Source organism: Xyrauchen texanus, chromosome 37 (assembly GCF_025860055.1).
Source record: "Xyrauchen texanus isolate HMW12.3.18 chromosome 37, RBS_HiC_50CHRs, whole genome shotgun sequence".
Classification (NCBI taxonomy): domain Eukaryota; kingdom Metazoa; phylum Chordata; class Actinopteri; order Cypriniformes; family Catostomidae; genus Xyrauchen; species Xyrauchen texanus.
In genome coordinates, this window is record NC_068312.1 from 28,851,346 (window position 1) to 28,876,326 (window position 24,981).

Below are 24,981 nucleotides of genomic sequence, written 5' to 3' on the forward strand. Positions count from 1 at the left end.
TCTCTAATTGGATCATTTGATCTATCTAGATTTTTCTTTCTTTAAAAAAACTAAAAAACAGTGTTATTGCTATATGATTTTTTTTCTGTCAACAAGATATATCTTCATTATTGACTAGATTAACATTGGGTGTAGGAAACACTGTTGTTGTTTATGTTGCAGTGTTGATGTTTAAACAACTGCACTTATAGTTTTTTCCTTATTAATGTTTTTTATGCCTAATTAATAAAAATATTAATTAAATAAAACATGTTTAAAATGATGTATGCTTACATGTGAAGACTTATTTTACATGAAGCGAGTCGCCTCACAGGGACCATGACCAGCCACATACTGCTCATATTAGCTTCATAACCCCCATTATCAGACACGTTCGCTCACAGAATAGAATAAAATTGGCTCAGTGCAAAAAAAGCACATTTGTACAATGGCCTTAGTAACTGAAAACTGGATCTTGCATGATGCAGCATCTACGCTGTTAGGTGTCCAAGACAACTGCCAAAATAAACAAAACATTACTAAGTGCAATTTTATTGTGCTCTGAATTCTGAAGCAGTGAATGTTCTTTAAAGGAAATTACATATCAGTTATCCATATCTAGTTTAACTTTAGTAAGACATTATTGGTATGTTGGAGCATTTGAGTCATTCCTTTATTCACCTTTCCTCACATCCTTGCCATCTCCAAAGCAGACACTGAGTGGTCATCTGCTTCTCTGTCTGTTCTCTCATCCTCCAACCGAGAGGGCAGCATGAATCCTGGATCACTCGTTTTCAGACAGACACACACAACATGAACCTGGATCTGTCTCCAGAACCGGAACTCTATTCCCTCCATCCCAATATCAGTCCGTCCATATGCTGCAGTGCCTCCCAATCCAGCCTGTCCCGGCCCTACACTGTCCCCCATACCGGTGCTCCGCCGCCCACCCAGGAGCAGGGCAGATGCCCAGATGCCACCACCGAGCCAACATTTAGCCGCTTTTGGGACTCTATCCAAACCGCATTGCAGCAGCAGGGCATGGCCCCAGCGAATCCTAAATCCCTTTAGCTTTTCATTTGGAATAGAAAACAAACATGGATTGTGGCATTTAGAAAGGGGAAAGATAAACGCTCATCTGCACTCTGTTTTTCAGGACACAGAGAGAGAAAAGAGTGAGAGGGATGAAATTTAACAGGCTTATATTTTGGATGGATGCCTATGACACACAAGTAAAAAAAAAGCAAGGATTTGAAAAGAAAATATGAGACATATTAAAAAGACACATTTTCTCAATTTTATGTTTCATGGGATGTTTTAAATCCACTTAACAGCGCAACAAAATTTGATGAATATACAAAAATAAACATGGTGGAGGGGAAGTCTTTTTAGTCTTTGATTGAATATTAAAGGGTTTATTCAGACGGCTCTAGTGTGTGTGTGTGTGTGTGTAGGTGTGTGTGTTAACATCTCTGCACAACACGACCAGCATACAATCGGTCGGAGTGGTGGTGGCGTAGTGGCTAAAGCACAGGACTGTTAATCAGAAGGTCACTGGTTCTAACCCCACAGCCACCACCATTGTGTCCTTGAGCAAAGCACTTAACTCCAGGTTGCTCCGGGGGGATTGTCCCTGTAATAATTGCACTGAAAGTCACTTTGGATAAAAGCGTCTGCCAAACGCATAAATGTAAATGCATACTCCGCAAGGATGACTCATACTCTTTTATCTTCTTTCTTTCCTTTTCTCTCTTTTAGTCATTTTGGAGAAGCCGATACGGATTCCCAGGTCATTGTCTGTTAAGGCAGCAAGTGTACTGAAAGGTTTTTTGAACAAGGTGAGAATAAGGAGTACTTACAGCTACACATTAATAAAATAGGTTTAGATAGGACAACAAATGGACAATAGAGTGCAACAGCAGTGTTGCGAAAGTACATATTTCAATCAAATCCCTCAAACTAACACATTTTTGTACCATTGTCTTTTTATCTGTTTTTCAAACACTCAGTATTTAATCAAATGTTGAATAGAAGCACATGTTGTAATGTTGTGATTCATCTCCAAGTGGGTTGGGTTCAAGACTTGACCTAAAATATCTGGACTAAAATAAAGAGGGTCATCATCAAGGGTCCCCTCCATATAACTCCGGTCTCATAAGGGTGTATGCACTGGGGTTTATGTGCCTGTGCGTGTTTGGACTGATTCAATCTTTGAATAATGAAGTGTCTTCCTTTAATCGTCAAAGACAAATTGCGTTTATCGAAGAGCTGGAGTTCCTCAAACCCAATAACAGGCTGTAATCAGTTATATCAGCCCTCTTAGCTGCTGCCTGATTCATTTGGATTAAACAAGTGGAGATCAGCACAGTGAGTCATTGACAGACTCCTGGATCCTCATCTAACGTCTTTGAGCGCAAGATAACAATAACGAATGATGCAGTAACAGTATTATGGGAAGATTTCAAGAAAGCCCAAGCAATAAAGCCATTTTTACTTAGAACTCTAGATTTATATTCTTTATTCTTCTGTAAAATAACTTTTCAGAACCATACGATTTGGCATTCTCTTCCCTTTAATGAAAGTAAATGAGAATTGGGGCTGAAAAAGTCCAAAATTACAAAACAAAAGCACCATAAGGGTATGATTAAAGTGGTCCAAGTGACTTGTGCGCTATATTCAAAGTCTACTGAAGTCATACGATAGCTTTGTGTGAGGAACAGATTGAAATGTAAGTCTTTTTTTATTTATTTTTTTATCTGTTGCAACTGGTTCATTGAGAAGTAATCATTTGGACTGGTTTTGTGGACTGGATTAACTCATTAATTGAAAAGATCCAACTCAAAAGAACAATTCACTTGCATTATATGGGAACGAATGGGAAGGATATTCTTCAAAAATTCACTTTGTGTTTCAAGGAAGAAGAAAATCATACAGGTATGACCAATATAAGGCTATTTTTCAGATTTCTGGGTGAAATACTTTAATCCTTTATTACAGTTTGGATAAACCCAATTCTCCTGAAATACAGAGGATACATGAAATGAAGTTATATAAATATTTGTGAAGTTCTGGCTTTTGTTGGATGTGTTAATAATGGGGCATGTGTTCTGTTCAGGACCCGAAAGAGAGACTGGGTTGCCAAGTTCAGACCGGATTCACAGACATCAAGTCTCACACATTCTTCAGAAGCATAGACTGGGACCAGGTAAACATCTGTCACTTGTTGGCTTTAGTTATTATGGTGAGCTTTGCTACTTTTTTATTGATGGATGCAGACAGAAAATTATTTGGGTTGAGGAAGGAAGGAGGGATGAGATCAGGACACGTTACAGACCAGATTCAAACCCATGTCTTCCACAACGTATCTGAAGCACATGTACTAATCACTAAGATATGGCTCTGGCATTAGTTACTGCATTTATTGCTGTGTACATTTGCTGAAAATTAGGATGACTTTTTTAATTTGTCTTTAAAATAAAAGCTGCCATTGAAGTGGACCAAGATTAATCATTATTATACAGTTAACAGAGTAAATCAGCACCTGCCTGACCGTGTTTATAATGATAAAAGTAGTGACCCAAACCAGCTTTATTAGACGTTTCCCTGAAAAATTGTAGAATGCTCTACCAAAGACCAGACATGGGGACTTGTGACTTGGTGACTTGGACTCGAGTCGACTCGAGTCGCTATTTTTATGACTTGTGACTTGACTTGACAAAAAATAAAATACTTGAGACTTGACTCGGACTTGGAAGTTAAAGACTCGGGACTTGACTTGACTTGAGAGACGAAGACTTGAATGACTTGAGTGTTAATCACATCATGTTTTCAGTTTGAATATAAAATATATAAATTATTTTAAAAAATAAAGTTGATCCAGCTGGAGCGCAGGCTGAGAATAGTTTTGTCATGACTGGATCACGACACTATAGGCTATCATCAGCCATGCCCTCTCGTACCTTACGCACACCACGCCCACTTAGATCAGATAACCCATCAACATGTCAGCCGGAGGGGTAACATTACCGAGGGTCATCGTTTTCGGCTTCAAAAATGATTATCAAGATGGTAAAAGACGAACAGCGCTTTGCAAGACATGCAACGTTAAGATCGTGGACAGCCAGACGACAACCTCCAATTTAGATCCGCCATTTGAAGAGCCATTCTGCCCAGTAAGTGCTTGTCAATTTGTTAATTTTATCTGGTTAGTTGGTAGTTAGCTAATGTAATAATAGCAGGGTTCCCACGGGTCCTTGAAATCCTTGAAAGTTTGTGAATCTGAAAAATAAAATTCAAGGCCCTGGAAAGTTCTTGAAAATAAACATACATATACAGGTCCTTGAAAGTGCTTGAATTTATTTTGTGCAAGAAGTTTTCTGGAAAAAAAATCTGTCCATTAATTTTTTATTTACGCCAACACTTCGTGGCTTATGCTGCACACTAGCCTGCTTGATTTACGTTAGTTACTGCGCATTTAAGTGTTTCCGCGCTGAGGTACTTTGTTTTGTACGTTGCCATGACGTTCACGCGCGCTGGTACCTCAACGTTTCCCACTCACAGACATTGCAAAAATAGGCTTATGGATATACTCTGAGTGTGTGTGTGTGTGGGAGTGTGAGAGCGCGAGAGTGAGTGTGTGTGTGTGTGAGTGAGTGAGTGAGTGTGGGTATGGGATTGTGGGAGAGAGAGTGTGTGAGAGAGTGAGTGTGTGTGTGTGTGTGAGCGCGAGAGTGAGTGAGTGAGTGAGTGTGGGTGTGGGAGAGAGAGTGTGTGTGAGTGGGTGTGTGAGAGAGAGAGAGTGTGTGAGAGAGGGTGTGGGAGAGAGAGTGTGTGTGAGAGAGGGAGAGAGTGTGTGAGAGAGAGAGAGAGAGAGAGTGTGAGAGAGAGTGTGTGTGTGAGAGAGAGAGGAGAAATGTAACGAAGTTTAATGTATGTAACTGTGTTTGAGAGAGAGAGAGGGAGGTGTTCAGAGAGGAGTCTGTTGGATGTTAAGCTGTTATATGTTTTATGGACTCAGTGTTGAAAATTGAAAACATTTCAAACACTGTTGGCAGAAGTGAAAAATAAATAATTTTATGAAGTTACAATTTTGTTTGATTCCATGATGTATTTTACTGAACATGAGTATTGTAATTTACTGACAGTTACTTATATCTTGTCTTTTCACTTTATTATGATCAGATTCTGCAGGTAAAATTAGGGCTGGGCGATATGGCCAAAAAATCATATCTCGGTATTTTTTGGTGAAATGGCGATATACGATATATATCTCGGTACTTTCTACGTTTTTCCTATTTGGATAAAGAAAATCTGTATTTTTTTATTTATTATTATTTCACATCCTGCCCAATGATATCCTGCAAAACAATGTTGATATTCAAGAATATGGAAACAAATATAGTGAATGTAATGGCGGCTATGCAATATATTATGTGCAAAAAGGTAGTTAAAATCACAATACATTCTAAAAGTCAAAGCCTTATGTGAGATTTCACAATCACCTTTATTAAAGCAGTGATGATCAAAATAACATACAAAACAAAGTTTTCTACTTGTTTGAAACTTTACAGCTGCACAACTCTGATGTGCAAATAATGTAAACAGAACAGTAGAACACTTAACTACTTTATCAGAACAAGTAGGTTATTTGAGGTAGAACATTCTTTAATAAACAAAGTATTTTATAGTGTATATTACTTACAGATTTTGCTTCCAACGAGCTTTGTTTTGGGACAGAAAACTTTTCGGGCTGCTTATTCTTCGTGGCTGAGGTTGTAGCAGACGAAGCCGAAGTTTTAAACACTCATCGTACTGCACTTTATGGTGACGTTGTAAGTGGTGGAAGAGATTTGATGTGCTTCCACTTTTTGACCACGACCGTTTTATGGCATTCTTTGCAGATAGCTTGGTTTTGCTGCTCATCGGATCTTTTAAATCCAAACCATCTCCAAATAAACGAACCAGTGTTTTTCTTTTTACGTCACTGTGATCGTCACTGTGTTTTCCTCCATGTTGTCAGGCTGAACTTGTGTGATGGAGTAGGAGTGGTCCGGTTCGCAGCGTTAACTGAAGCTTGAGCGGAGAGGTTTGCATCAAACCATATCGATATACACGATATTGTCTCATCCTGTATCACGTTGAGAAAAATATCGATAAATTGTCAAAACTCGGTATACCGCCCAGCCCTAGGTAAAATTACAATAATAAGGTGACTTGACTTGGACTTGACTTGACATAGCCTGTGACTTGACTTGGACTTGACTTGACATAGCCTGTGACTTGACTTGGACTTGACTTGCCCAAGAAAAAAATACTTGGGACTTACTTGAGACTTGAAGGTTAAGACTTGAGACTTACTTGAGACTTGCACATGTGTGACTTGGTCCCATCTCTGCCAAAGACTACAGATTTCTTGATGATGTCTATTTAAACAAGGGTTACAGCACTTTCAGGCTCTGGGAATTTATGAACTACACTTTGGGAATGCAGGATGTAGTGTGTGGTCATTGATAGATGGGTGTTTTTCTCCATACCAGCAGCAAAAATGAATAAGAATATCAAATAAACTTTAGCCTTTGCTGAACCACCACAAGGTTGAAGGGGGGTTGTTAATTGGCCTCGTATCGCTGATGCACACAATGCTAAAATATTAAAGTGAGTGAGAGAACATACAATATTCAGGAGCTGCAGAAATGCAGAAAGCTCCATATGTGTGTGTGTGTGTGTGTGTGTGTGTGTGTGTGTGTGTAATGGATGAGTTAGTATGTATAGGAGGAAGACTCTGGAATTACAACAGAAAGGCAGAGATAAACAGATAGATAGATAGTCAGACAGACAGACAGACAAACAGATAGATAGATAGATAGACAGATAGACAGACAGACAGATAGATAGATAGATAGATAGATAGATAGATAGATAGATAGATAGATAGATAGATAGATAGATAGATAGATAGATAGATAGATAGATAGATAGATAGATAGATAGATATATAGATAGATAGATAGATAGACAGACAGACAGACAGTGAAAAAGAGAGAATGATGAAAATGAGGTAATGAGTAAAGTTAAATGTGCTGGAAGGGATTTTTATTTTGGAATATACTGAAGATTCGCAAGAATTCAAAAGAAGCACTGCAGGTTTCATTCACAAAATTCTACTCATCGCCTGTCCCATACATGTTTGGTTCTTCTTGTGTATGTTATTAAAAAATTTCATCAACTTCATTTATTTTTTACCTCTCTAATTACCTTTTATACTCTAAAAACTATTTCAAGCTTTACTTTTAAGATTGACACATTTCAATTTCATAACAAATTACCATCCAATTGAATGGTGTAATTAAAATAAATAAATAAATAAATTAACATGTATTATTTAAATTTTGCTAAAGATTACACAATACAATTTGATGGAATTAAAATGCATATATCTTAAAATATTTTTAGTGAATAGAAACCACTTTACCTGATTCAATCCATTTCCAGTGAATACAGTCAAGTCCCATTATTATTTTTTAGATCCTATGTTATTAAAAGAATGTCACATTAAGAAAGTAAAATGTCTTTTGAATGCAATTACATGTTGTTTAAATCCATTTAGCTGAATTACATATATTTTCCTCAGAATCAATGTCGAAAACGTGACAAAAATCTGCATAGCCTGAATATGAGCTACACCCAATCTCTCTCTGTCTCACGATGCCATCTCAAACTTCTCTCAGAGACAATGAATTTGTACATCTTCACATAACTGAATTTCTCAGCCAGTCGAGTCAGCTGCGACCTGTTCTGTTTTATTAGCTGTAATTGCATTTGTGTTGGCTGGTTGTGCCCACTGTGCATTTTCTGATGTGCACTCGGGAGGTCGGCAACGGGAAATGGAAATTACTTGCTCTAGAATTCTGTCACTAACGTCCTATGCTTCAATTGCTGGGATTTTCTGCCTCTTTGTTAGCTTAGTGGATGGGTTTGAACACACAGATTCATACACATACACACTTAGCTGCTGTATTATACATAATTAACACCAGAGCTTTGCTAATGAACAGGCTTGAGCTACACTTATTGTTGATTGCTCATGAATGAGTTAAGACATTGATTTGATGTTCAACTGAGAGCACATAGCTTGTCTAAACTATTACTGTGGTTGTATAAAGTGTTTCCAAGTGGATGCTTTCACAGATGTGCTTTTTTAATACGTTTACTTTTTTTCTGTGTGATATTTATTTCAGCTTGACCTTTTCAGATAAAGCTATAATTGCCATTTCCAAAATGTTTCCTTCTGGTCTTTCACCTTTACCAGATGCTGAAGTTTTGTGAACATACCAATACAGATGCAGTGGCCCAAAAATATGGATGGATTGGATACTTTTTGAAAACGTATTTGCGTTAGATAACATTTGCATCTGCAAACAAATGCTACAAGACCTTTTCTCAGAACTAACTTCACTGTTCTGCACCATTTTGGCTATAATTTTATCCAACTCTTCCCAAGGTAATTTTTTGTGGATTATTAAGTTAGTTCTTCTTAAGTTCAAATAGGTGTCCAAGCAGAATAACCACAGGTGTAATTCAACATATTAAAGACTACAAAAAAACTTTGATTAAATAGAAAATGTCTTTCTTCAGGTTTATGTACTGTAACATTTCTCTAATAGAGGGTAGAAAAGTAACCCTGTGAACTTAAATGCAAAGAAAATAATTTGACATTTCAAGAAATTACAGTGACAATATAAAAGGCAATTTTATAATAATGCAAATAAATGTCATCTTTATAATATCACACGTACTATTTTTCTCAAACAGTATAAATAGGGGTTTATACATAAACATACATAACTGACTTTATAGTTTAGACAAGGGGTTCCAAGTTAGAGGATCATCATATTTGGAGGTCCTTGGCATCAAAAAGTATATATATATACTATATATATATATATATATATATATATATATATATATATATATATATATATAAAAATAAGCATCGCATGTCCATCAGTTAGATCAGCACCAAACCAGCATAAACCAGCCTGGAAATTCATGCAATGGCATTCATAAATATAAGTGACTTAAAAAGTGTCCAAATACTTTTTGAGGCCAAAGCTAAATGTTTATGGAAAGTGTTGTGACTAATCGTGACAGTTTTATGGCAGAGAGCAAGACAACACAGAGAGAGGAAACAGAAAAAAAGAGATTAGCAAAATGAAAAAAGCTTCACTTTTCCTTTAGGGACCACAAGTAAAGTTGACTTTGACGGTGTGAGGCAGATTGCGAAAGAGAGAGACTGAGAACGGCTTGAATGGGGAGAGGGAGATGATTTTAGACGGTGAGAGACAACGTGGGAGAGAGTGAGAAAAGCAGAGAGAGATGAATGAGAAGAGGGAGGTGGATTGAGACAGTGAGAGACAAATTGTAAGAGAGAGAGAGAGAGAGAGAAAGAGAAGAGGACTGAATAAGAAAGCAGGGGGTAGACTGTGAGTGAGAGGGAGTGGGAGAATCGTTGTGATGGTGTAAAAGCTTCTCTCCACTCTCTCTTCACACCGTCTGCATTGTGGGCCCAGAGGGAGACGCAACAGAACACACAGTCTTTCTGCGTCACTCTCAGTGATGGCAGCATGTAAAGGCAGATTTAGCAGAGAGGTGGTACAGGAAGTCCACATCTGAGGCTTGTCCAGAGAACCAAAAGGTTTTGGCCATGTGCTCATAGACACATGAGCAGGGAGAAGTTATGCCCTTTGGCATACCTAGCTAAATTGACTGGCTCTGCTTGGAGACCATGGCTGTGTGCTGCCTTAGCAGGCAGTATACAAAGGTAGGAAGTCAACAAGGCACATCCAATTCAGTGTTCAAAACAATGTCCTTACCTTATCCCGATTCACTACAGTAAGCCTATAAAAATGATTTGTATTTTGAGCTGTTGAGTTGGATATGGCATGAAATCGCTGGCTTATGACGTACTTGCTTCATTACGTCATGTATCTTCATCAACGCAAGTAATATTTCCGTTTCAAATGTTTAATTGTATAACATAATACCAACTTGAAAATAGCATGTTATGACTCCGGTTCCAGTCATGATCACACACAGTCGATGTCCAGGTAAACTCAAATTGGGAGATTCATCCGCCAGAAGAGCAGTGCCAAAACACGACTGACGTAATGTGTTCTTCTCTAAATTGCTTGCAATTTTAAGTTGCAACCACAGAAATGTATCTGGGTTCAGTCTCAACAGTAAGAGGAAATGTTACTTTTTTTATTTTACTTTTGAATTTTGAACTTATATCCTGTATAAATGGTAGAGAAAAATACAAAACACTAAATACAAAGGTTAACTAAAATTGTGTGAGAGCATGTTGACTGCTTCAACATGCTTTATGCTTCATGGTCGCTAGATTAGTATCTTAACGTGTAAATAACTCACAAAGGAATCCTAATTCTATAAAATGAGAGTTGGTGAATGCTGAGGATGCAGTTGTGTCTTAACTGACTTGGTGTGTTTAGGTGTGTCCTCTGAGATTGTATTATTTGTACACACACATTTGTATTGTCTATCCAAAAATAAACAAGATTAAAAAATCTGTATGGTTGTCTATGCAGTCTAATATAAAAAGTCCAAATGTATAGTTTATTTACAGTACATCTATATAGAGTTATGCATTTTGACAGATGCGTTTATCCAAAGCGACTTATAGTGCAAATAATGCTGTACATTTTATCAGTATGTGTATTCATCAGGTAACAAACTAGTGACCTTGGCATAGTTAGTGCTATACTCTACCAATTAAATTATAGGAAAGCTATTCAACATGGTTTTGATATTCTATATGTATAATTTATGCAGGATAACTGTGTAATATTGTGATCTATAGGTAGACATACAGAAAGATAACCCCACTGTCTTAAGAGCAGGGTTATTATAGTTTTAAAAGGTTTTTTTCTTTTATTTGTTGTCTTTATTTTGTTTTGTATTTTTGTATTTAATTTTAGATCAAGATAGTTTTAATAGTGGATAAATCCTTAAAATTTTTTTGTATATATATATATATATATATATATATATATATATATATATATATATATATATATATATATATTTTTTTTTTTTAATTATGAAAATTTAAAATTGTTCTTTATAGCATAGCCCCACAAATCATTCAATTTTCCTAATGATGCATACCACTCTGTATATACTCAATGTTTAAGTTCATCAAATTCACAACAACACAAAATATTACTGTCCTTTTGGACAATGGCATGTGCTATAAATGTGCCATTGCTGCTACATTGAGTAGTAAATTGTGACTACCTTCACTCTGGCATTTCAGGGGCATTTATCCAATTAATGTGATCCATGACAAGTCAACACAGATCCAACATGAAGAAAAGTGGCAGAAATAATCCAGTATTGCAACCCCTACTCTCTTTAGTTTTCATTTGTATTATAGTGTACATTCATAGTTTTAGTGCAGTTATTATTCTTTTGCAATCTCTAGTTTTAGTTTAACAAAAATAAAAAAATTTACTTCTAGTTTTCATCTTCGCAATAGCTCCCACTAACCATATTAAGCTTGCTTAAGGTACATTGTGTCCCATTGCAATCAGTGCTGTTTGATCCCAGCAGATTATCTCAACATTTCAGCAGGTTTACATTCATTTCGTCACACATTCTGCATGGAGAGGAGATGATGCCGGACCCCGACAGAGAGACTGAGAGAGCGGCATGAAAGTGAGAACTAGAGAAAGGGATGTGTGGGAATAATCCCCTCCCACATGTCCACGTGAAAACTCTCTGTGCATCTGGATGGGTATGCGTGTGTAATTGGTTTTCTGCTACAGAGACGTGCGTTAGCATGTTCTGCCAGAGAGGCTGCATCCAACTGGGTCACGCCTCACTCTCTGGAGTCAATGGTCCCGGGAATAAAAAAACATGCATGCACGGCGGCTGGGCACCAATTAACATTTATTTTTCCCTTATGTGTCGTCTTTAAACTCTCTGTTATGTCTCTCTTCGCTTTTGTTTTGCCATTACACTGCAATCCATAAGTACGCAAGGCAAAGCGTATTGCTCTTGGGGAAAAGTCAAGTGACGTAAATGTAAGAATGGCTGATGAGGATTTGCAAAAGAGAGGGAAAGGTGGATGAAAAAAGAGGAAATTGAGATGTGAAGCATCTCACAAACCTACAACCTTGAAAACCAGCCAGATGTACTTGGAAAATCATGTAGAAATCTAGTTGCTTTTTCTATCTGGCAAACCAACAAAAGAGACATGAAGGTAGTCATGAATTAACAATCTGATCAGAGAGAGAGTGAGAATATTGTGAAAGTAGAGAAGAGGGGCCATCTGTTCGAGTGGAGTGGAACACAGCAGGATCATGTCCTCAAAACAGAGAGAGAACGTTAGAGGCAAAGAGAGTCCACAATGTGAAAACAAACCTTATCTGACCCATAGTGTTGACGACCAAAGAATCTGTCCTTTCGGATGAGTGCCTAACCTCACCTCAGCCCACAATAAATACCACTGTTTCATGAAAATTCTCTCCTTGCCCCTTGCCACTTTGTTTTGTCTTATTTTCTTTTATGAAAAACACTCTGAGGCACTTCAGAACTCACACAGACTTAAGTGTCCCTCACACTGGGGTCCCTCACCAACTTTTGGTACTTTTCAAAGTATTTTTAATGGCACATGTAATGAAATATTATTCATTACTTACCTTGAGAGAACATCATTTAAAAATCTTCTCTGTCCTGCATTTGTTTGCCTGTGTTTTTGTGGTTTTACACAGTTGTCACAGTGCAACCATTTATGTTTTTGCTCTGTTCCAACACCTAGTGAGTTTCCTACCTAGATAGCATTTTAAGGCATCATAGGTGCATTACAAATAGTAGGCAGCAACATTATGCTGCCCTCTAAGATACTTTCTTTTGGCTACAGTCAAAGGCAGTTGACATGTATCCTTCGAGAAGAAGGCTATCACAGAATGGCAAAATGTATCCAACATGATTCGAGAGAAATGTCAACAATAAATTGTTCATTCCTTTCAATTTCAAACAGTATTGATTAAATGTTAAAACTAATTGTAAATGGATTATTTTAACCAATATTTGTGTGTATTTTTAAGCTTATTAGAGTATCATGTTGTTAGCTTAGCAACATGCTAATGTCAATCTTTGGTGGGATCAGTTGTGAGTTGAGTTTCTCTATGTAGAGCGTTCCAAATCAGTCACTTATGAGGTTTTATTTCAGATGCAACCTTAGGGGCCATTTAGACCAACAGATAGTTCAACATACAGAACAGAAAGTAGGTTTCTAAAGATTGAAGTTCTTTTCAACTCGATTCAACTTGATGTGGCATCTAAAAAATGCAGCGCTCATGCATGAGTTGCTGAAAAAATAGCAAGACGTGCAGCAGTTTACATTGAAAATCAATTGAAAAGCATTGCAGATTAATTAAAAAACATTCTGCGTGAATGGACCCTTATAAGACATCTGCCTCTGCAAGACAGTAGACAGCAAGGCAGCTCAGTAAAGTTTGGAAACTATTTAGGAGCTATAATCACTTACTTTGTATAGCTTAATCAATATTAGGCCATTTCTCCTGATCAGGGGTATTGATATTGTGATTTTGGAGTGGACTTTGTACCAACTGATAATTGTTTCACATTTCTCTTCCAGCTGGAACAAAAGCAGATGACACCACCATTCAAACCTCAGATCACAGACGACTATGGTTTAGACAATTTCGACACACAGTTCACCAATGAACCTGTGCAGCTCACACCAGACGATGAGTAAGTATTGAGAAATATTGTGCTTATGCCAGTGTTTGCAAGGCAGCAAAAATAGGGTTGCACTTTATTATACAGTATGTGTATTTTCAGTGTACTTACCCAAGAAATTAATATTGGGTAACTAAATGTACTGTACTTAATATGGGTTAAAGTTAGGGTTGGGTAAGGTTAGGGTTAGTACCTCATAATTACTATAGTTATAGTTATTACCTTGTACATAAATTTAGAACAGTACTATAAAATAAATGCTACCAAAATAGTTGTAAACGTTTATGTAAGCTTAGTTTTTGGCTTTGACTCTGTGTTTGGTGTGTTCAGATGTAAGGTTTCATCTGAATCGCTTTGCTGCAACTTGTTTTCTGTCGGCTGTGTATGAGAATTGACACACACAAAGGAGCGCATATGGTTACATAATTACAAGAAGGAAAGACCAATCACAAATCAGCCTGCAAATACATGAAAGAAAGAAGACCAATTAGAATCCAATATTCAAATATTTATATAAAGTTATCTCTGTCCCTTTAGTTTTGAGTGCCGAACCTTCTATCATGTCAGTGAATGAGTGATTTGCAGACTTTAATCTTAAATTACTTAAGAACTTATAAGAGTAAATGTTTAGGTTTAATGGTTTGAAAAAATCCCTAATTATAATTTTGAGTTATATGTACTGTGCTGCCTTGGTTTTTTGTATGTGATATATTAAGAGGATCGTTAATCTACAACAAAGGTTATTGTGATTGAACTGGTGTTTGGTCAAATCTGATTTGAAGATTTGAATTTTGAAAAGAACAAATTGCCATCTCCTTACACACTGTAACATCTTCCAAATGTCTAATGGAAATAAAAGTTAGTCGTCACTTCTGCGGAATCCATCTTAAGAGTGATTATGTAATAATTTAACGACTTCAAAGTTACATGACTGCACTACCAGAAGTTTTAAGCATTTAATAACGGGGGTTTCCACTCAAACTCGATTCTGGTGGTCAGGATGGTGAGGGTTTATGTCTAAGATTCCCCTTCACAAGTGAAATGGTTTTGCCATCTGGAGGCTATTGTCAAGAGGTGATGATGTCATATGGAAACATCCCCTCCTGAGTTGCTGATTGCTTTACAGTATGAGGTGTGCCGAAAAGGGCCACATTGAAAGGCAGGACAAAGAACAGCTCTTAAATGGCTAAAACCTGATGCTGAGAGGCTTTGAAAACCGCAGAATTAGATTGAAGCTGGCTTTAATCAGTGTGAACTAGGGGGTCTTGAAAGCGTTTGAAGTCTTTTCTTCAGTTCTTCATTCATATACCCGGTCCTTTTGGAATACCTAGAAGGTGATTAAAACAAGTGCTAAAAATAAGAGAAAGGCAAGTCAACTCTGTGCATAAAATGTTACATTATTTGATGGCTACTGGAAGGCAGAGGACTTGGATTAGTGATTGGAGGTTAATACATGGCATGCCTGAATACATTAGGGTCAGTTGTTGTGGCCTCACCCCATTTCTTTCAAGAGATTCTTCAGACATTCCAGTCATTCTGTGGGGGTAACGATCAAGCCAGGCTTTGAGGTGTATTGTTCTGTAGAGGTTTATTTCTCTGGAGAGGAACTCTGTTCTTTACAATGACTTTTGTATTTGGCCAAATTAGTTATTGTGATTTGATCCATAGAAACAGGCTGTTCTCAAGCTACTAAAGCAGATTCCAGTTTTCAATTTACATTAAATGCAACTTTGAAAATGCAGCTCAGAAAGAGATGGAAGGAAAAAGAGGGCAGCATCTTTAATTAATGACGTGATTTGGGACTGTGAATGATATTTATCCCTTTATCACAATAATTCAAAGGCCATGGACAGACCCAGATGCAATCTGCAGATATTTCTTTTTTTTAATTTTCTGTGCTGAGTTTTGGGTATACGTGTGACTATGTTTTTAATGGAGCCGAGAGTAATATACTCTACTACTATACTCATGCAGGTAGCTGAAAGTTTAATCAAATAACACAAAATATTTAATCAACAAACATGCAAGATGTGGGGATGTGTTGAACTAGAATGACGGGGGCGCTTAGATTCTGTGGAAATCTTGCTGAAGACGACCCTTGTTTCACAGGGAACACAAACTGTTGAATTCACTATCAGTTGAGTCTAGAAGTCGATTGAATTTGCTGGTAAAACTGTCACTCATAATTAATGGAAAGCAAGTTCATCACAGTCTGATGAACTGACAGACAGTAATCTATAGACCCATGGCAGGTTCTTAGTTCAATACAACATTTTCCAACCCTGCTTCAAAGGAACGCAGCAGCCAGACACTTCAAAAGCAGAGCGAGCTCTGGAAAAGCCTGACGTCCCACACGATGGAGGAGAATAGGGGTGGGGGGTAATGGAAGCCTTTTTTGTTTGACGGATCTGGCAGACGAAAAAAGAGGGGGGTTTGGGGGTGAAATCCTTCCTTGTAAGAGATTTAGTGTTTTGAATTAAAGGAAAATGCATCCAGAGTGGGCTGTGTTCCGGAGCGCAGTGGAAAAGGATGTACTGGAATCTATTGCGGCTAGAGACACGGCTCACATAAATGGCTTAGAAAGGAAAATTGTGTGCCCAGTGGATGGCAGTTATGTTTTTTTTGAAGATCTGACTATTAGTAGTCTGGTCTTAAAAACATGTCAATGAAATCAATTTGATTCTTTCTTTCTTCTCATGAGAGCTAAAACTTCCCAAGCTTAAGGTACCCTCACTAACTTCCACACTTTTTAGTTGAAAACTCAATTTTCCGTTTTCCAACGTCAGCGTTTTTCCAAAGTATGTGGTATTGAGAGCATTTTCATTTCCATTTTCGTTGAAGGACAACACATTCCACAAAATCTGTGTTTTTCTAAACTAAAATGTATTATTGTGAATGTGGCTTAGATCTCAAGGTAAGAAATGACAAGTTCAAGTTAGGATTCTCAAATTACATTGGTGACTAAACAGATAAAATAGGATTCTAGAGTTTGGATGTTTCTGTAATACAGTCCTGGTAGGGATACTACTCTCTTAGGCCACATCCACACTAATCCATTTACTTTTTTTATCCCCAATTTGGCATGCACAAGGCTCTCTTATACCTCATGGTGTCGCAGTTACTCACCTCGATCCGGGTGGCAGAGGACTAATCTCAGTTGCCTCCGCTTCTGAGACAGTCAGCCCCCACATCTTATCATGTGGCTTGCTTGAGCATGTTACCAAGAAGACTTAGCATATGTGGAGGCTCATGCTATTCACTGTTGCATCCATGCACAACTCACTACGTGGCCCAATGAGAGAAAGAACCACCATATAGCAAGCACAAGGAAGGTAACCCACGTGACTGTACCCACCCTAGCCACCGGGCCAATTGATTGCTTAGGAAGCCTGGCTCAAGTAATTTACCATACCCTGGATTTTAACTCAAGACTCCAGGGGTGGTAGTAAGAGTCTTCGCTCGCTGATCTACCCAGGCCCCCTCGCACTAATACATTTTAATTTGAAAACCCTGTTGTCAGTTTCCTAACATAATCATATGCAGTAAAGTATGCAGTTACGGTGAGCATTTATACAAGTCTCTGTGGAAGTTTTTTGGACGAAAACACTGCGAATAAACAGCGAAATTAATGCATTTTCAAACTAAGAATTAGTGTGCACGTGGCTTAAGATGTTCTGTACTTAAATTGTAGTTTTGCTCCTACCAATGAAATTGGATTAATTAAAAAGCATTTTAGATTGAAGTAGCACCTACATCCACTAAATACATACTTTACTTCTCCATATTTCACATCACAACAAATTACAAATATTTCCTTAGTATATTAATATATTTATTTGGTATAATTTTTCAGTTTTTATTGTTACTAAGTTAAAAGCTGCATTAATGTTATATTGGAATATTTTTTTTTTTCCAATGCCCAATTCCCAATACACTCTAAGTCCTCTTCTCGCCTCAATCCGGGTGACGGAGGATGAATCTCAGTTGCCTCCACGTCTGAGACCATCAATCTGCGCATCTTATCACATGGCTTATTGAGCGCGTTAAAGCGGAGACATAGCATGTGTTGAGGCTTCACGCCATCCACCGTGGCATCCACGCACAACTCGCCACGTGCCCCACCAAGAGCAAACCACATTATAGCAACCACAAGGTGGTTACCCCATGTGACTCTACCCTCCCTAGCATCCGGGCCAATTTGGTTGCTTAGGAGACTTGGCTGGAGTCACTCAGCACGCCCTGGGATTCAAACTTGCGAACTCCAGGGGTGGTAGTCAGAGTCTTTACTCGCTGAGCTAACCAGGCCCTGGAATGATCATATTTATATATAAATGTTTAAACTAATGCAAAAAAGCTTCCTGTGTTAATCAGAATATGAAAAAGAAAAAAGGAATTGCCCAACACATGCATTTTCTTCCATGTAAAATCATGTGACTGCGCAATGTCATGATAACAATTTCCAAACTCGTAAAGGAACATCCCTTGCAAAGGATTTGAAGGCAGCATAATGCAGCTTTGCTTGTTCTTTTTCTTTCTTTCTTTCTTTCTTCCTTCTTTCTATCTTTCCTTCGTCCTTTCTTTCTTATCCATCCTCTTTGAAATGAGCTGCATCTGGTCATTCTTTTCTGAAACAACATTTGCACAGTGAAGAGGCTTGTTTATTTTGGTCAGTGCCAAAAATGTCCCTCTTTCTCTGTTTCTTCCTCTGTGGCATTACACATTCCCCCCTGCTCTCCCTTTGAAACACGAGCCTGATATTACGGCATAGAGGTGTCATTCGTGTTATTTTAGTTTTCTCTCTTGCTGGATGCATTTCGGCCCCACACACACACACAGTCAAGTGGCACTCTTGGGACTTAAGTCAAACAGACTCAGCACAAACACAGTTCGGCATTGAGCCCGGTTCTGGTGAAATATAAGTTCTTACAGAGCTTGTTGGAGAGGAGAATTGTCCTCCATGGACCGTACTTGACAGAAAGTGATAAACAAGTTTTGAATTGTCCCAACATTACACCATAAATGAGGTGGGGCATAGCAGCAAAGAGGTATCCTCAACAGGCTGATTAAATAGATCAATGAATTCCTGAGGCTCTGTAAGGATTAGGCAGAAAGGCAAGAGGTCTATGATTTCAACAAGACTGTTGCAATCTCCTTACACATTTAAAGGATTACTGCTGCAACAGAAAATAGCCAAGAGGAGGAAGATGCCGCTAAAACAATTAATTGGACTCTAGCGGAATCCTTTCTTCCCACTGCTGTAGTAAAGGCCCATCTGTGGTCAACCAGCCCCTTGACACTGTTGATGCAGTAGGCTGTTGTTGTTTTTATTGGGCAGGCTGTTTAGTGCTGGATTTATCCACTCACCAGCTCTGATTTCACTGGCCACCTCAGGTCACCTACATTGCATTGCATAGCCATTGTTGTAACATAAATAAAAGCAAAAAGACTCAACATCACTGTTGTTTATTCTGCCCAATTAGACAGGAAGGGTTCCCAGTCCCATTTTTATATGGGCAATAGGCATACAAATACATCTACTATCTACATGAATTTGGAAAGAACGAAACCGTTTGTCAAAATTACGTAAGGGATAGCTTGCAGTCAGTCTGTTGTTAATGCAGAATAAACCCCAACAGGAAACAAATCTTTTTATACCACTTTTTAAATGCTTACAGAATAAATAATTAAATAGACATGAAATAATTGCATAATTACTACAATATTTTCTATGAATATTTTCATAAATATTAATATTATTTTCTATGAAGGTACGCATACCGCTGCGACATCTCCGGAGGTTGATCAAAATGTGTATATGTATCTTTAAAATAACCTACACAATGTATTTTCAGTTACAAGTAGGTCTGTTTGTGGTTTGACAGCATGAATTAAACCTACAAACCCTCAAGGCTACATACAGAGAAATTGCATCATAAACATTGCCATTTCTTTTCTTTTTTTTATCCCCTTTTCTCCACAATTTGGAATGCCCAATTCCCACTACTTAGTAGGTCCTCGTGCACGGTTACTCACCTCAATCTGTTTGGCGCAGGACAAATATCAGTTGCCTTCGCTTCTGAGACTGTCAATCCATGCATCTTATTACGTGGCTCGCTGTGCATGACACTGTGGAGACTCCGCACGTGGAGGCTCATGCTACTCTCCGCGATCCACGCACAACTTTCCACATGCCCCATTGAGAGCGAGAACCACTAATCGCGACCACGAGGAGGTTACTCCATGTGACTCTACCCTCCCTAGCAACCGGGACAATTAATTTGCTTAGCAGACCTGGTTGAAGTCACTCAACTCACCCTGGATTCAAACTCACGACACCAGGGGTGGTAGTCAGCGTCAATACTCGCTGAGCTACCCAGGCCCCCAACCTCGCCATTTCTTATACATTTTGAGCAGTTACACCAGTTTCATACACAAACCTGCAATAAACTTTTGTGTGTATGGTGAATAGATTCACAACTTTGGACTTTCACCTGCATTGCATTGACACGTCCTGTGTGTCATACCTGTGCCTTGTCCTACCCCCCTTGTGGTCTCCCAAAGCTATTACACCAGACTACATTAAGCAGAAGGCCAGCTGACAGTGAATTGGAAAGCATACAAATTAGGCTTCTAATTTTAATGTCTGCTAAATTTAATATATTGATGCCTCAAAAACTAGAAACCAATGTGCCTATCAATAATCAATATTTCAATCATTTGTGACATTCCAACCATTTTTTATATAACTATATGACAAAAAATGAACATTAAGTATGATTTGAGTTGAAATTATTGTGTTGACCTATATCGATTGCAGACAGATATGAGAAGGAAAGATTAATTGCAATACCAGTTGAAATATCACTTTATTCCTGTATGTGCGGCCATTATTCAGAAATATCAGACCGTTGCATGGCACGATTGACCAATCAGAATCTTGTATTCTAGAGAGCTGTGTAAAAATTACATTCCAAATTGGCAAAAAATCGGACAACAATGGTATCAGACATTTTGCTTATTTAGTTTAAATCATGATAATAATAAAATCATTTTCTTGATTCTTCAAACTATCAAAAAGGTGATTTGCTCTTTTAATTGAAAGGCAGTACTTACATTCCCTCTGCCACCATTTGAATGTTACAATTTATTTTAAAAAAAATTCTACGAGTGGTCGATCTCTTCCCCCTTTAAAATGTCAGGTAAAGTATGGCATGTAGAGTGAGCCACATTTAGTTTATTTACCTGATGTTTAGGGAAAATCTGATATGGATATAACTTTGTGATCAAACCAGAAATTCAGGTTTGCTAAAAAAATAATCAGTTTCTTTTAAGTGTCTCAAAACTTCTAGAATATATTTCAAAGACTTGATGCCATGAACTATGATTTTTTTCTCATTGTAGCTGTTAGGTAAACACTTGTGAACATGACTTTGTTTTCAGACCAACTAAAACTAATGGAACTTGTTATTTCCACCAGAATTTGCCATTTTTGTGTGCACTCAGATTGCCCAACCCAGGTCTTCACCTCCCTCGTTTTAGCCATTTTGTTGAATTGCCCACTCACGCAATTATTAAAATACTCCCCACATTCTAGAAATATACTGTTGAATTGTAACTCCTACATTAATCATTTTTTCTCTCTCTCTCTCATCAGGGACGTGATAAAGAGAATAGACCAGTCTGAGTTTGAGGGATTTGAGTATATTAACCCTCTGTTGCTCTCCACTGAAGAAACTGTATGAGGGAAGAACAACACAGCTAATATTTTTCTGCCTACGACTCCACAAGACTACTGCAGCTGAGTTATCCTCAGACTGTTCACAGAGATGACAGCAGGATGCCTATCTTTTGTGTTAAAGACAATAATTAACACTAACACTTTCTGAACCTCCCCAAAGTTATTTTGGGGTTACACTGGAAGAATAAACAACTGGAGGTGAAAACTTTGCAGAAAACAAACTCTACATTATTCCCAAAATTTCAGCCGTTTATTGTCTTCCTTCTTCCCAGCATCCTCTTTGATTTTGATGCCCTTGTTTGTGTGCGTGCACTGTTGCCTGGGACTCAAGTAAGCTCCATCATTGTGTGCCAGCATCCATTAGAGACTACATTCCCCATCATCCCTAGCTAAATATGAAAGTTCTAACTTTATGTGCACTTTTAATTTCTGTTCAACTTTGATTCTCTTTAATCTTGTATGAGGTGTGACCTCAAGCAAAACAAGAATGTACAATGTTGAAAGGTTAAAAAAAAAGTTAAAACTTGTAATATAACGTAGGTAGCCAATCAAAGAATTTATGATGCCTTCTATGATGCAAAGTGGCACATTTTAATTTATGACCGTAATGGTTTCATCCACAGTGGGTAGCTGTGCTTTAAACAACTATTATGCTTTTAACTGTACTTGTTTTTACTGAGTAAATGGGAGACAAAATGTGTTTTTGAAGAAGTGCCTCAAAGATCCAAAATTCACTATGCTTGGAGTTATTTTCCAATGCACCATTCAATACAAATGTGGGCCGCAGGTGTGATTTTTGCATAACACAAACACACTGATATAAATGTTATGTTGAAACCTGCTATCTGCTAAACAGTGCTGTCCAAAATGTAGTACCACAGACATGAAGGTCAGACACTGAATGATCTCAAAGCCCAAATACATAAAAGAGTTCAGTTTATTACAACCGCACACTAAATTACACAAATGGCTGTTACTCATGAGAGGGTTTTGTGTTGTTGTAATCATGTTAATAACTATCATGTGATCTGTCAATAGCGTGCTGTTGAGGGTTTGTGCATCATATTGTCACTGTTATGTGGTGGTAAACTTGTGCAACAGAATCTCAAAAATGCAACAGAATGTAACATGACCTGAAAACAGGAAGTCTAAACAGTCCAAATTAAACACTAAGTTAAATTCAATACAAACAGAAAAATAGCTTAACTGTAATGAATACAGTTAAGTATACACTGTGTTCTGCATTCAAATTTCCTTAAAAAGTAAGTGAAATAGTAGGCATTATTTTACGATAAATATTTCAAACCAAAGTAATTTGTGACTTGACCACATCACGTTGCATACTATTGGCGTCCAGTTATCTTCATGCAAGGCAATGGGAATATTGTGAATTTTTAATTGGGTTTTGTTTAAAACTGCCTTAACTTTTGGCAGTTTGATCAAGAAATGAATGAAAACAGAAATCACAGCTGTAATTACTTTCTGTTAATTCATCACACTGGAAATGGAGTGTCAAGTTGAGCTCATTGTGTTGTGAAATACAGTATTCTGCACAGTGTGCTGTTGTATACTGCGCATTTTGACAAATGTAGTAGGTCACCCAGGTATACCATGCATACTATACACAGTACACATACTGCAAAGCTTGTGAGAGCATAGCTACACACACCATTTCCACTTGAAAAAAAGAAGGGTACATTTAAATTCCAGGCCACACATAAAAGGTCTTTAAATTTAACTTCAAAACCCGTAATTTCCCTTTAAAGAATCATAACAACCTATCATAGGCTAGCTTTACTGATTAATCCCTCCAAGTGATAAAGTATTGTTATCAAGCAACTAGATATGTTTTTATCTTTCAGTGCACTTAATCTCAAAATTTTTAGCTTTTTATTTCCTTTTTTTTCTTGGAGAGAGATGCGGAAGACCACTCTTATGTGAACACTTTGATGAAATCAGACCTGCATGAAGAACCACTGCCATGTTAACAGGATTAATTTGCTTCTTTTGTGTCAGACAGTAGCGAGATTAGCAGTCGGGCTAGGAATAAAGAGCAACCCAGGAGATAACAAGTGTGTCGTATGTAACAATAACGAGGCAAAGAAAAAAAGCCAGATTACTCAGCCATTGTGAATTAAAAGCTGGTACAAATCAGGCACAAAATTTGTATGAGCATCTTTATGAATGATATATAGATGCTTTGTTTATGACAAGAACTTGGATGCTAACTATGTTCTTTTATGAACTGGCAACAAGTGGCTTTCACATATAGCTTGACAGGCCCTATGCAGATGTGAATTTTCAGGGGGGATGGGTGTAACCATGTCCTACATCATTGAAGGAAAGATGACATTTGGCTTAAAGGTTGTGTGCAATATATTTTTGAGGTTAATATACGTTCTCCTATCCCATCTTAGGGAATCCTGACATCATAACACTGGCTGATCTAATGGCATAAGTTTGGGTTGTGACTATTAGTTTGATGGAAGACATTTGTTTGATGGCCAATGGAAGACAGTTTGGAAAGCCTGTTTGAAAACACTCCCCTATTCTTCCATAGGTTTGAAACGAGGTTGAAACTGTCATTATTTTTGCAATTCCATTTGGTGCCACTTGTTGCACAGAAATTACATCTTCACCTTATAAATAAACCTCATATTTCATTCATAAATGAATGATTATACTTGCAACAGTATGAGAACAGGTACTATGGTATTTTACAAAGGACCAATAAATTCATTTTCATTCAACCGACTTAATTTACCACCAGCTCGAACTAATGTACAGAATCCACATGTAAAAGTATCAGATGATTGTGCATTGTTTTAACTTTGTTAATTTTTTTAACTGGAATGAGTTTGGCATAGTTCATCTTTGTAAATATCTGTAATTTAACTCTTAATCGTTTTCAGAAAAATAAAATAAATCTGTTTCTGCAGTGCACCATTATCAGAGATATCTTAAATCTCCCAACCGCAAGTCTTAAATTCAGAGCCAAAACTGCAATAAATATGAGATCTATTCCCCAAAAGCATTGTAGTTGCGTGTTTGAACAACTACCAAAAAATGTTAAGTAATTTTCATTATTTAATAACTTGAAAAATATAAAATCTGTTACGAGTTGTTTTCTGCTGCTTTTTTTTTTTTTCGTCCAAAGCAAATGTTGGGGATACTTTTATATCTGAAGTGTTTGTTTTTATAAATTATTGCAAATGAAATCTATAGAGTTTCTGTGGGCTGAAAATGAGAGAGAGATGAACATGTCTTTGGTCTTTTAAGGTTAAGTATTTAGCATCCTACATAACAACTGTAAATCAGTAAATGTTCATTGTAATGACTTTAGATTTCCTGTCTCATGATTTCTGGTTTTGGGAACCCAATATGTTAGTTTAAAAAAAACAACAACAACAACAACATTGTCCTGTGAGAATCTGGAGAACACATCAGTTTGACGCTGTGCTTAATGCAAAACACAGATC

At 37.5% G+C, this 24,981-nt stretch overlaps 1 protein-coding gene across 5 annotated transcripts in view; it reads left to right on the top strand.

Annotated features, from left to right (window-relative positions):
- LOC127630478 (protein kinase C zeta type-like) overlaps positions 1-24,888 on the top strand; it is a 131,919-nt gene extending 107,031 nt beyond the window's left edge. For 3 of the 5 annotated variants that reach the window (XM_052108032.1, XM_052108030.1, XM_052108031.1), the window contains 4 exons: positions 1,738-1,817; positions 3,095-3,184; positions 13,661-13,776; positions 21,419-24,887. In XM_052108032.1, the coding sequence (XP_051963992.1) occupies positions 1,738-1,817; positions 3,095-3,184; positions 13,661-13,776; positions 21,419-21,506 (374 nt within the window). In that variant the 3' untranslated portion in view covers positions 21,507-24,887. Of the gene's footprint in view, positions 1-1,737; positions 1,818-3,094; positions 3,185-13,660; positions 13,777-21,418 lie in introns of all 5 variants that reach the window. The other 2 variants (XM_052108028.1, XM_052108029.1) reach the window with 1 other exon arrangement.
- Positions 24,889-24,981: the final 93 nt, after the last annotated feature.